This window comes from Rattus norvegicus, chromosome 7 (assembly GCF_021556685.1).
Source record: "Rattus norvegicus strain SHRSP/BbbUtx chromosome 7, alternate assembly SHRSP_T2T, whole genome shotgun sequence".
NCBI lineage: Eukaryota > Metazoa > Chordata > Mammalia > Rodentia > Muridae > Rattus > Rattus norvegicus.
The window spans coordinates 51,774,506-51,788,186 of NC_141540.1; the positions used below are offsets into that span (position 1 = coordinate 51,774,506).

Sequence of the window (13,681 nt, forward strand, 5' to 3'; positions counted from 1 at the left end):
CCATTACAGCATCAGGGAACACCCCCCTGATGTTTTGCCCTCAACTCAGTGCTTATTTCAAGAATATTATCCTTCTTTGTCATTTTTAAGGAAGTTACTTTTATATATATTATACCTACACACACACACACACACACACACACACACACACACACACACACACACACATTTTATTACAGCCATAGGGCAGCAGGGCATTTTGATAGAATCTGCTTCCACAAAGACTCACTGAAGAGTTTGTTCTGCAGCTCTGTGATAGGATGGGTGCTTAAAACCTGAATATCAGATTTACCTCTCCAAATACTTTCTTTCTGGAACTCTGTAGTCTTGACTTTAGTCTTTTTCTCCAGGGAAGCAGGCTGACTCTTTTGGTCTGTTCCAGCTTCTCTTCAAAAGTTTGGTTCTACATCTGTTCCTGTCTTGGGTTTGATAGAGCAATCGTTTTATCTTCTTCCAGCTTGCTGACTAATTTGATCTTCAGAGCATCTTCAGACAGTTATGCTAATTTATCCCAAGTGACTTCGTAAGGCAGTGGTTGGCCTTAATATATTCTCAAATATCACTTTATGTTTTTCTGTAATTTCTCCAGTTTGATTTCAATAGCAAAGGATTAAAGTGGTGAGTTCTAAAGCTTTTTACTGGCCCTCAGGAGAGGGCCCACACAATCCCGATGTACCAATTCTGAACCCAGTAAGAAAAGAAGTTTCAAATAAAAGTAAAGATCACTGGTATCATTTTTTAACACTAGATTTGTGAGCATCCAGATTTTGAAGGGAGGTTGAAAGATGTAGCTGGTTTTGGGCTTCCTGAATTCTGGTTCTTGAACCCATTTTCTTTCTGATCATTTCCCCATCCTTCCAAATTCCTCATTTTCCTCTCTTCTTGGCACTTTTTTCACTTTTCTCTCACTTGTTCTTCCTTGTGCCCATGCTTTTAGCTTTACTAGGAGCACCTTTTACAAGACCTTCCCTTCCTTTGTCATCTGAAGCCTTACATCTTCTTCTCTGTCTCACCTCGTTCAAGATAGCATTGTCATCTTCTGTCATGTCTTGGTCCTTGCCCTTGACCTCTGCAGCAAGGACAAGAGCTGCTGACTTCATCTGTTAACTCAAAGCATCTGCCTCTTCCTCCTCCTCCTCCTCCTCCTCTTCCTCTTCTTCTTCTTCTTCTTTTTCTTGCTTGATCAATATGTTTATTGTCTTTATGAAAAAAAAACTTCATTGAAAATTGCTTTGTCTTTCAGCACTCCATTCCTGAGCTCTGAGGAACTTGCATTCTTTTTTTGATCGACCCTGTCTTTCTTCTGGGCAAAAGACATTTTGGGATGATTGAGATGATTCCATCTCTTCTTCTTCTCTTTCCTCTTGGGATCCTTCTCATAGACTGAATTCTCTCAGATAGCAGCATGAGCTTTCTTATACATCTCCTCTGTCACATCTGGAGATGGGTTGTTCTTGATGTACTGAGTCAATTCCCTGGTTATGACTCTGAAAGCAAAGAGTTCAATGCAGAGGAGCATTGGAAGCACATCATGGGTCAGAATGTGGCAGCCTACATACACTACCTAATGGAGGAAGATGACACGTATAAGAAACAGTTTGAGAGTGCCTCCTGTTCTATCATCCTTTTATGATCATAATCATCCTCATTAATGTTTTACTTGTTATTATTGGCGTTCTTTGATCCTTAGAGTGCCATGTCTAAATTTACTGTTTTAATGAGTGTAGTCCCCTAATATGGAGCTTAAGATTCTAGTTCTACTCTGACTGAAATAACTGTCATTTTGGAAATTACAGTAGCCACTGTTTTTTGTCTGAGCTGAGTTTTTTGCTGTAGCTGTGATAGGTTTATGTCTTTATGCTAAGGGTGACCCTGTTATTATGTCTTCCTGTGACAAGTTCCTTCCTTTTTTAAAATATACTTCCACTTCCCTCAGAATACCAGACATCTTAGGTCCTCTTGCTTTTGACTAGCTTTGATTTTTACCATGCTAATGGTTTTAGAAGGCAGTATGTAAACCCATCAAACAGTGCCGATGAGTCCTACATAGCTTGGAAACTATGCGTAATGATCTTGGGTACTAAAAAGGTTGTGCTTCATGGGTAGAGAAGACAGCTAGATATAGCAAATGTGTTTGTAATCAAATCAAACATTTTATCCCACTGTTTTTATGGTCTCCATTGGCTTTTTTTCTTACAAATTTCCAGGATTCTGAGGTTACAAACTAGAAACATCACATGTAGAACAAAACAAGCAAGCAAACAAACAACAACAACAAAACAAAGTTGGAAGGCTTATCTTCTTACAGTTTGGGGCCAGGAAAGGTTTTCTAGAGTGGGGCATGCTAAGCAGAGACTTTATTAGTAAGACCTCCATGTTCAGTGAAATTCTTATAGATTCAGCAAAATGAATGGGATTGACCTCCTCAGAGAGGCAGGTTATCACCAGGGTATGTGGCTAACACATTTGAAACTACGAAAATGCCTCTTTGCTACTTGCCACCATCTTTTTGGAGTATTACTGAAGCATTTCCACAGAAGATACCTGTTCTGCATGAGAATTTGTAATGTGCTGTAATTTAGTAAACTCTCTTAAACCAAACTATTGTCTTTCTTTGAAATAATGTATGAGTTTTGAGTGATGCTAGCTGTAGCGTCTTTGGACACTTCAACAATGACTGAAGTCAAAAGTCTTGCTTTCACATTCCCACCACTTGAAGAAATCATAGGCTATTGATTGACTACATAACTATCTTTCTTCCATATACCAAGGAGGGCATTTTACTTTCTTAGGACATTAATGCTTACTTTATTGAAATCTATCCACAACACATATCTCAAACACCCAGATCTCTTAAAGATATATAAATCACTGCTTTAATAGGCTGTTTTCTCAATCCATTCAACAAATTTGAATTTATGGGCTGCATATAATCTTCTGTGCACTGGCAATTCAGAAGTTAGCAAAGTAGAGAACATATTCCTTTCCTTACTGACACAATATTAATATTCAAGAGGCAATTAATAAATTCAATAAACCTGAATAAAAATGTTAGATAAAGACAAATGTCAAGTGGGGAAAGAAAGCAGCATCATAAGGTGTTGGAAAGGCCTATGGATAAGTGATGCTTGACTAAAAGTAAGTACTGATCGTGGGCTGATGAGGCCACACAAATAACTGAAAGGGACATTTAGTTTTACAAAAAAGTAAAGAACCTAGTAAAAAGATAAACAACCTTGATGCACTGGATCAGATATATACCTACTATTTTACAAAGCTGCAAAGATTCACACACAAATGCCACAACTAAGTCAATGCAGGTAATGTGTAAGGAAAAGAGATGAGCTCAGAGTGACTTAGATTTCACTTAGGACATGTAGGGACTCTGACTTTTGCTCTGGCCAAATGAGAAGACATTAAGGACTTAAGCTAAAGTACAAATGGCCTAGATTATATTTTAAATGTAACAATTTGGAACAATAAACTGATGGAAGAAAGGATTCAAATGTGAGTTCCAGTTAATAAGCTTGTCTAAGTAATAGTGCTTAGGGTTTTACTGCTGTGAACAGACACTATGACCAAAGCAACTCTTAAAAGGACAACATTTTACTGGGTCTGGTTTACAGTTTCTGAGGGGTTCAGTCTGTTATCATCAAGGAGGGAGCATGGTACCATCCAGGCAGACAAAGCTGATATTGGACTGAGTCAAGAGAGGATAATGAATCACGCATGCCATCAGTGGATGTAATGGTACTTGAAGGAATTCTGAAGGCTGACCGAACACAGAAGAATAACTGTGAAAAAGGAGAATTGAAGATTGAGGGAATGCTGAGTGTGGAATTGAAATAACAAATCTCCTTTGACTTAAAAGTTAATTTATTTTTTGAGGTTGAGCATATAAATAGGGAAGCTAGAAATGCCATCTGTGGCTTGGGACATAGAACAACAATTATGGAAGTTACACTTTATTGATAATGGCACAATCTGTAATTAAACGATTGGGTGTGTGTTAGTGAAATTAGATAGAATAGAAATCCAGATTGTTAGAATAAACTTTATAAACTTTATAAACTTACAGAAGTTTAAAATATTAGACAAATCATCTAAATGAATAATAAAATTTGAAGGGGGAATGATGTCCCCATCCCTCCTCTTGGGGCCCTCTCTGACTACTGGAGGTGGTCTTTTCAGGTTCTATATCCTCAATATGGACATTTCAGCTTAGATTACTCACATTGATTCCTGGGAGTCTCCACCATCCCAGGTCTCTTGTACTTTCTAAAGATTACTCCCGTCACCAACTCCTCCTGCAGCTGCATATTTCCTTTCATTCTCTTGGCTCTCTGGGCTTCTATTCTGTCTCTTCTCCCATACCCCATACCTGATTCTGTTCCCCTTTTCTCCTTCCCCTCCCTATTTCCACCCATGTCCCTCTCTCTCTCTGCCTCCCATGATTATTTTCTTCTCCTTGAGCTCCCAGAGACTAGGCTACCAGCCAAACAGCATCCAAGGGGAATACCCCAGGGGCTGCCTTCTCAGAGGCAAAGGAAAGGGGGATTGGAGAAGAACTCTGGGAGGGAGGACTGGGAGGGTAGACATTTGGGATATAAATAAATAAAATAATCAGTTGATAATAAACAAATTTAAAAATCAATATACATCATCAAGAATTGTGGCTGGAGCAATCATTGGAAGAAATCAGAATGATCAGGGAACTAACTTACTAAATACAGAATTGATAGGCCTCAGAATTGATAATTACAAATAAATTCAATCAGCAGAACCTAACGACTTAGTTGTTAATGTGTTCTTAGTCGCAGAAAACAGAATTTAGTACAGTTAGTTTAAATAGACACTTTTTGCAGGCAGTAAGAAGGCTTAGCTTTTTTGGTAGAACTGCTAAGAAAAATAATGTGGATACTCTTGAGTTTTTCAGAACCACAGGCCAGAAACCCACTGCAAAAGCCAATGAGGAAACTGACTGGTTCTCAGCTTCACTTCAGAACCAGGACTTCTTTGCATACTCATGGACCAAAATGGATGCTTGCACACACACCCTTTCAGAAAGCCTTCTATCTTGACAGGATATATAATTAGGGAAAAAACTGTGTGGTTAAAAAAAAAAGCAGGGCAGAAAACTGTATTATTTTTGTGTGGTTCTATGTTCGGAAAATGGAATTCGCAGTTTGAAGAATTTTCCTCAAGAAAACAGGGCGACAATGATGAGATTTAGGAGGATGCTAAAAACAGCTGTCTGTGGTAGGAGACTAATCTTTAATCATGTTTCATCAAGTTAACCTGGTATAACCTTCTAGTACTATGCTGGCTTCATGCCATGTACAAACTGCAAATATTAATTAAATCTACATACCTCCACTTATATTTGGGGAAAAGTGAACAGTAAATCTTGTTTTTCCATGGATATCCTCTCATTGAAACATGCACATGCATATAACCACACTGATTAGCCTAAGTCTTTAGAATTAAGGCAATGCACCCACAGCGTGGGCTTAACTTTGACACTGATGGGTCACACATTTATCCAATGTGTATTTCCTCCTGTTTGTGCTGGTAGCTATCCAAATACACAAACCTTCAAAAGGCTGGTACCTAAATACATAAAAGGCTCTCGCTGTTAAGCTGTTTACATCAAGCAAATAAAACATACTATTAAAAAATGTAAACATCATGACATAGTTTGACAATAACTCTCAAACGTTTAATAAAATATAAATAAATTTATTATGCACTGTGTTTATTTAAGGAAGAAATGCTGTCTAATCACTATCTTCCTGGTCCACCACACATTTTTCAAGTCTTTGATTTTCAGTGATTGGAGTTCAAATGATCTTTTCACAAGGGTCACTTAAAATCATCAGAAAATACATGGTTTACATTACGATCCATAACATTTTCAAAATTGCAGTTATGAATTAGCAATGAAAATAAGTTTATGGTTGGGGTCAGCACAATATGAGGAACTGTCTTACAGGGTCACAGATGTAGGAAGGTTGAGAACCACTGGGCTCAAAGTATACATAGGGCATTTTTATTATTGTGTGATTTGTTACATGACTGAAGGCGGTTGGCTCTAATGTGTTTTACAAACATTGAACTAACTGTGTTGGGTTCTTTTCTCTTCCCTGTCATATTCCCTAAGGTTATCATGGGAGCTGTGAAAATGTGGCATAGTTTAAGCTAGATTTCACATAAGTACGCTGGTCAGCCTTATTCATGGGATAATTGCCTTCTCTGTTGATCCAACAGCTGTTGCTGGAACACTTGGAGTGCCTTGTGTCCCGACATGAAAGGTCACTAAGAATGACAGTGGTCAAGCGGCAAGCACAGTCTCCCTCTGGAGTGTCCAGTGAAGTGGAGGTTCTCAAGGCACTGAAATCTTTGTTTGAGCACCACAAAGCCTTGGATGAAAAGGTACAGTACAGACACAAGATTTCAGGTCAAACCGTGCTTCCATTGTTTTCACACAAATGATCAAGTAACATAGGTCAAAGGAACACTTTTAAGTTATGAAAACAAAATAAAACAAAAAAGACTTAAAATTCAGTGACTGTGGATTAACAGTGTTCACGTCCATGCTTTTTTTTTTGTGTATACGACTAAATGTATAACTTGTCAGAATTAGACCCTATTACATTCTTAGACCCCCTAGTCCAGAGGCATGATCTAGTATTTGTAAATTTAAAATCTAACATCATATAATTGTATGCAGTCTCTTCCTCTGTCTTTAACGTCTCTCCATCTCTCTCTCTTCATGCATGTCCATAGATGCTGTAGATCCCAAAACAGCAGTGCAGTAACTGAAAAATCACATGTATTTTGAAGTGTAAATTGGACATTCTTTAATATTTAGACATCTATATTTGAAGCCGTCTGTGTGGCCTCGTTGCTGCTACCGTCTTAGTTTCAAATACACATGTTGACAGCCTTTTACAACATAAGGCATCAGGGGGAAAACTCATTATTCAGTCCTTGCAAAAGTAGCTGTAAGCTTCTCTTAGCTGATATTCAAATAAGTTCTGCTAGCAAATACAAGGCAATATGGAGGTAATATCCCTTAGGGATTAGTTAAGGTTTATGACACAATTTCAATTTTCAAAGAAGTTCAAAGAAGTGTGTTTTAAAAATTAAAAAGGGTTAGGATTTAGTATAGCAAGAACTGGGGCACTTCACTGTAAAATATATGACGAGCTCTGAGCATTAAAATCCAAACTAGGGATTATTGTCAGTTTATGTCTAGTACGTAGAATTTTGTTCCATTTAATATTTATATACTTACATATTATTATCATCAGTCTCTCAGATAGTTCTTAGGAGAGGGATATGTGAAATGTCTGTAAAAGGATAACATTAATTCTGCCTTCTAGATTACTAAGAAGAAATTGTATCCTATTTTTCATCTTGGTTATGAGAACTGAAAAGGGATGAAACTTTTGACGAAAACAAAACTGCATGTCATATAAATAGCCAGTGTTACATATAATATCAAATAATTATACATATTATTTGTAATTCAGTTCCTATTTATTGAGTTTCTATTTCCCTTTGTCACAATGCAGAACATAAAACTGTACAAGAATGTATAGGACATTTGCTTTGTGTCAGAATCCTTGACAGATTTTCCACACAAAGACATTCTCTTCATGGCTAAAGGGCTCAGAGTTCTAAACATTCCCACATCAGCGAGAGGCAGTAGCAAACACAAATGAATGAACAATGCCCCCAAGTTACAACACAAGTACCATCTGGTTTTCTTTGAACAGAATTAGGAATGAATCATATTTTACCGAAATACTAAAAAAAATGAGGAAAAGCAGTTATTGAATCCAGAGACAGATACTCTAATATTCAGGGCAGACACCTGAAGTGACCTGGATCAGGAAGAGGACCATGGTATTTCCAGAGGAAAAACTATATCCAATGTTTTAAATAAACAAATTAGTGAGTGTGTAATTTTTTTCATGTTCCCTGTAAGAACTCTGACACTGCTTAAGACAGTGATTATTGACCAGACTAGAAATTAACAAACAGTTTTAAATCAATAACCTACATTTGTGAGTACTTTTAAAAGAATATAAAATAATTATCACAGAGAACCTCTATCTGCGTAACATAGATAAATGAAATATTCTTTAATCTAGCTGTATGAACACATACAGTATTTATGAACATGACACAAGTATCATAGGTCTTGCCAAGATCCCAAGCTACTGAACTGATGCTCATGAACTTATTTTAATAAAGCAGTGATGTTTCCCTCTGGAGTAGACAGATCTGTGTGAGTGGGTTAGCTTGGCTCTCTACTCCTTCTTTGAGAGAAAGATAACTGAGTCTACCTTGAGCTGCTGAAAGGGTCATCAATGATGGCAAAAGTTTGAACCACTGCTTATATAAGGAACATATTAGTTAATGTTAATCACTAGTCCTACCGGCATCAGAAAATACCCTAATTTATTAAAAGTTTCAAACTAAGGAGTTGAGGTCCCTTGAGGCCCAGAGGTCAGATAATATTTAATTTGTTTATTCAGTTATTAATTTGATTCTAAGTGTCTTCATTAACAGTTTATTTGGGAATAAAACAGAGCTTCTTAAGAAAGTGGGGAGGCATAAATACTCAGGTATATAACTAACTAATTAGCATTTTAACCTAAGTGCTATGGCAATAAAAATAGAGGGAAAAGATAAGAAAACGTAATTATTGTGCTTCAGGCAAGTAAACTTCAGGTTTCAATACAGAAAATAAATAAAACATAAAAGATAGAGCATGAGTATCAACCAATATAATGGCTAGCAGTTTTAAAGATTGACGTTCACTTTTATAAGCACTGACACAGGTAGGCTTTTCAAGGATAACTAAAGCCAACAGTCATTTTTGGCATCCATTGATTCTACAGTAACTGAAGGCATACATAAATATGCACATGTACATACACATCCTCCAATTATATTTTCATAGTCAAATACCACAGAGTCAAACTGACTTTAATGTTCTAGTGTAAGAAGATTTTTCTCTCAACTTTTTTCTATTTTAGAATCAGTAATCACTACAATAAAAGCCTGGAATTCCTTAATTTCAATTAGAAATATTCACACTTTCCATCAGTCTCTTCACTGGGTGATACATTTGTCATTATTAAGGATTTTTTTCTTTCAATCTTCTGTGATAGTATTGTCATCTCCATCATATAGAATATATAATATATATTGTTTTTAAAGTTTCACTAGGCAATTTTCATGCCATTTAAAAGAACAGAAGTAACAGGAAAAACTTAGGAATAAAAATTTTTGATGAATTTAAATTCTGATTGTCAGTCACCATGTACCTGCATGCAGTGCTAGTAAGGGAAACTTCAAGATGGCAGTGGTTCAGTCCTGTGAAAAGAGACGGATTGGTGGTAGGAATGGCTGCCAACTGCAAACATTTACTTCTTCTTGGGACAAAAATTAAACAATTGCTATTTTCCACAACATAGCAAATCTACCTAAACATATAGGAGCCCATAATCCAAGGAAATACAGGATGGTTAGTAACAATTACAAATTCTGCTGGTATGATGACAGCAGACCAAAGAGTTGAAACATTTGTGTTACATAATGACTTTTTTCCTGTGATACCATAAAAGCCAATCAGGTAAAGTAAAATGACCAAATTCTTATCTCCACAAAGGTTTTGTTCTCCTTCAATAGTTTTGTAAATAAAGTTAACATTTTATTCATAGAAATGTCGTCTAAGAGAGAGAAACAAAGTTAATAATTAATCATTATTGATTCATTCTTTGAGAGTGGCAGTGAAAAATTTTGCATTCTTAATATTAATTAAAACTATAATTAAAATCGTGATTATTGTCATGTAAAGATGGTTTTATATTCATTTATTTGTGGTTAAAATGTTATTTGTCAAAACATGAATTTATGGAAAGATAGTTTATTATTCATATTTTTGGTAGACTTTATTACTTTTGGGTCTTGATGTGCTTTACTTGTGGAAAAAGAAATCAGTGGCTAAGACTTTCTAAGATTTTCAATCTAAGAGAAATAGTTAAAAAGATACTTTAATCTACAGTACTGCCTGCATTGAGGCAATCTTTATTCAGCACTAGTTTAAAAACATTCTAATGTATCAATACTTCAATTAAAATGTGGTACCTTAACCCTCTGTTGGATTCTAAGTGTGACCTAATCAGGGTTGAACACAGAGAATTCACTGATTTTTCTTAGACGACTCCAGGTTATTCTCATAAACCAGGATATCCAGACTCTTTTGTAAAGTACCATATCTTACAGTCTCCCAAGTCAAATAAGCGAAGACTTCCACCTGAGCACTGCTGAATGTGAATCAGAATTAACTTTGTGCTGTACTTAAGGATAACTTGATATTAATCTAAAGCACTGGAGCAATCAATATAATAGAGCTAAAGAGAGATTCTATGCAGAGGTTTTTAATAATAAATGTTATTTTATTTTATACTTATGGTATACCAAAAGTAGAATGTAATACTAGACTTGGACTATGTGTCAGCACTTAAGTACATCTGTCCCCTATCTGTCCACACTAACATAACATTCAAACGAATGATTGATACCTTTAAAATTTGTATTTGGTCTTAAAGTTAGAGAATTACTTGCTGACTTTCTTACATGATAAATAAATAAGGTGATTATTCTAACTTTAAAATTTAATAAAATTCAAATGTCTTAAATATTTAGCCCATATTTCTTATTATATAAGAAAAGTTCTGAATGGAAAACACAGTTACATTAACAAATTTAGTTTATAGAAACATAATTAAGCATTAAAATTCATATTTATTGAAACAATTCATAGCATTTTATTGAAAATATGATCAAATGATCAAAAACTTCTGATGAATTGTGTCTAAAATCTATTGACATTTTAGGCAAATTAAAGTACAATAGTCATTAAGCAAATTACTTGACTTTTACCCAAGGTGGTTTGCCTTTGGTAAATGAGGGATAAAGTGAATGCATCGGTATAAAGATATAATGATTTGTGCCTTTTAATTTTTCAGTTTGATTTGGTTTGAGTTTTGCTTCTTTTGAAACAGGGTCTCACTGAGTAAACCAAGCAAGCCTATAACCTTCTGCACATCTCACTGTGGCCATCACTTTCCTCCTGACTCTTGCAAGTGTTGGAGGTCTACTGGCCTGTGCCACCATGCATCCTCTCAACCTTGGATGTTGTCAGAAAGCATGTATCAGAGAAACAGTTCTGTGAAATTCAATTACACGGGAAATAATTTTAAGACATCACTGCTTTCAAACTATTTAGTCTACACAATGAAATGCCCTTTCCCCTGGCGTCTGGATACAAAGTGGGAATTCTAAAAGCATCACTCACACTTTGCAGTCACTCAGGAAAAAATTCAAGTCAGTTTTCCGTTTCCAAGAACTCTTCCCTTTGAAGCAGGTCACCTTTGAAGTAAGGCACTAAACGTCACAATAAAGTTCACTTATTCTTAAGACTTATTCTGCCTATTTTCTTTTTTTAATCACTGATAATTTGCAGTATTCTGGTTATTATTAATGCAATATTCTGCTTTACGCTATGCCTCTACCTACTGTGATTCACATAGTGTAGCAAGTCCAGTGTATTTGTAATCCTGACAGATTTCTATCCCTTCACATGCAAAAGGACTTGCTACCAGAACATCCATTGAAATGATGCGTTTGAGAGGACATTGTCTTCATGTTGTTCTTGCCAGGTTTAAATCATCCTGGAATTTTAGGGTTACAAATGCTTAAAGAGTTTGCCCTTTGGTTTCTGATGTTAATGATGGCTTCAGTGCAATTTCCTCTCTTTGAGATGTACTTTACTGCACATATTTTGATTTTTCTTCTAGGTAAGGGAGCGACTGAGGGTTTCTTTAGAAAGAGTCTCTGCACTGGAAGAGGAACTAGCTGCAGCTAATCAGGAGGTAACACACCACCCTCTCCCCATGGGAGGCCCACTCTGACTAACTGACATGCTGGCCCTTGTGTTACACGTTGCTTTCATTAAATCTGTCACTAAATCAATTATGTTCTGTCTGTGCTGGTGAATGACGCCCATTTAAATGAGTTGCCAGAGACCTGTTTTCTGATGTCTGGCCTTTCAGATCTGTCACCAGGAGAGCAAATAAAAGGCACCAACGGCTAGTGAGGTAGATAGTCAGAAACACTGTCTCTGAAAGGAATTTGTGTCAAGTACCTCTTATGCGTTGAAACGCTAGAAATGAAGAAAAAACACATCTATCCGTTTTCCCTCAGACTCTTCCCATTTTCAGCCTCTCAGAGCAATGTGCCCACATCTACTGAATTAGCATCTTTGTAAAAATCAGTGAAACCATTTAAAGGTATGGCTTTAAGATTCAGAGAGTTAGGGGTTGGGGATTTAGCTCAGTGGTAGAGTGCTTGCCTAGGAAGCGCAAGGCCCTGGGTTCGGTCCCCAGCTCCGAAAAAAAGAACCAAAAACAAAAAGATCATAAGATTCAGAGAGTTAGACACCAGGCACATACATGTTCAGGTATACTGCATGTTGACACAGCCTCTGTGAGTTCATCAGTACATCGTTCTCGCTGTGTTAGAAAACTTGTTTCTCTGATATGCTCCCAGAAGCTATTTCTCATAGAGAGCTACTTGCAAATGAAAGAAATAACTTTCTCTCATTGAGTATACAAACAAGTTTTAAGGAAAAAAAGTGCATACCCAGCAGTAGATGCCTACACAAAATGAACACAGTGGTATTTTGGGAAGGCTTTTTTGTCTCCTAAGGCTTTGTCTGAGATTTTGGTTTTTTCCTCCTTACCCTACAGGCCTTCTGCTTGTGTCTCATAGCTTATGGTTTTATGCCTTTATACAATGTTAGTCTTTGTGTTTATTAAGTCTTTCTGTATCCCTTGTGTCTTACCTTGTCTCTTTGGTTTCTGAACATTTGTTGGTTTGTACCATTCAAGTTTAAGTATTCTTATTCATTTTTTTCTTTTTCTTGTTTAGATTCCTGTCTTGTTTTCTTTACTTTTTTTTCTTAATGAGAGAGAGCAAGAATGAAAGTTTGACTGGGTTGGGAGGTGGAGAGCGTCTGAGAGGACTTGGAGGAGGAGGGACAACCATAACAAATATATTGCAGGAAAAATCCACTTTCAGTTACAAAGAGGAAAAAGGAGATGTAAAGATTTTTTTGTCAAGTTTTCAGATTGTATTTTTATTTTATCAGTAAACTTGAATAATTAGAATATACATGCACAATTAAAAGATATGAGAGTTCATTGGAAAATAGATTAGCACCATCTACATGAATTTTATGGTTATTTACACGTGTACTCCCTGCCCAGAAGTATACTAACAAAATAATGTGTCCAAATATATTAAACAAAACCTTCTATTTGATGATGTTTTTATTGTATTACAGAATATTTCCATATGCTTTAAAAGATAGAGTAAATTCTGTTACAACCTGCTTTGTATTGGTTCCCTCAGATGTAATAATTAAAACCTTGAAAATAATGGACTTTCGATAGAACAGTGGTTTTGAACCTGTGGTCATGATCCTTTTGGGGGATGTTGAATTTCCATTTCATAGAGGTCAAATATCAGCTATCCTTCATATCAGATATTTATATTACTGTTCACAGTGCCAGCAAAATCACATTTATATAGATATAAC

At 36.1% G+C, this 13,681-nt stretch overlaps 1 protein-coding gene across 42 annotated transcripts in view; it reads left to right on the forward strand.

Annotated features, from left to right (window-relative positions):
* The window catches only part of Ppfia2 (PPFI scaffold protein A2), a 474,268-nt gene that overhangs the window by 302,345 nt on the left and 158,242 nt on the right, over nt 1-13,681 (forward strand). For all 42 annotated transcript variants that reach the window (XM_087557891.1, XM_087557895.1, XM_087557873.1 and 39 more), the window contains 2 exon segments: nt 6,268-6,432; nt 11,880-11,954. In XM_087557891.1, coding sequence (XP_087414017.1) covers nt 6,268-6,432; nt 11,880-11,954 — 240 coding nt within the window.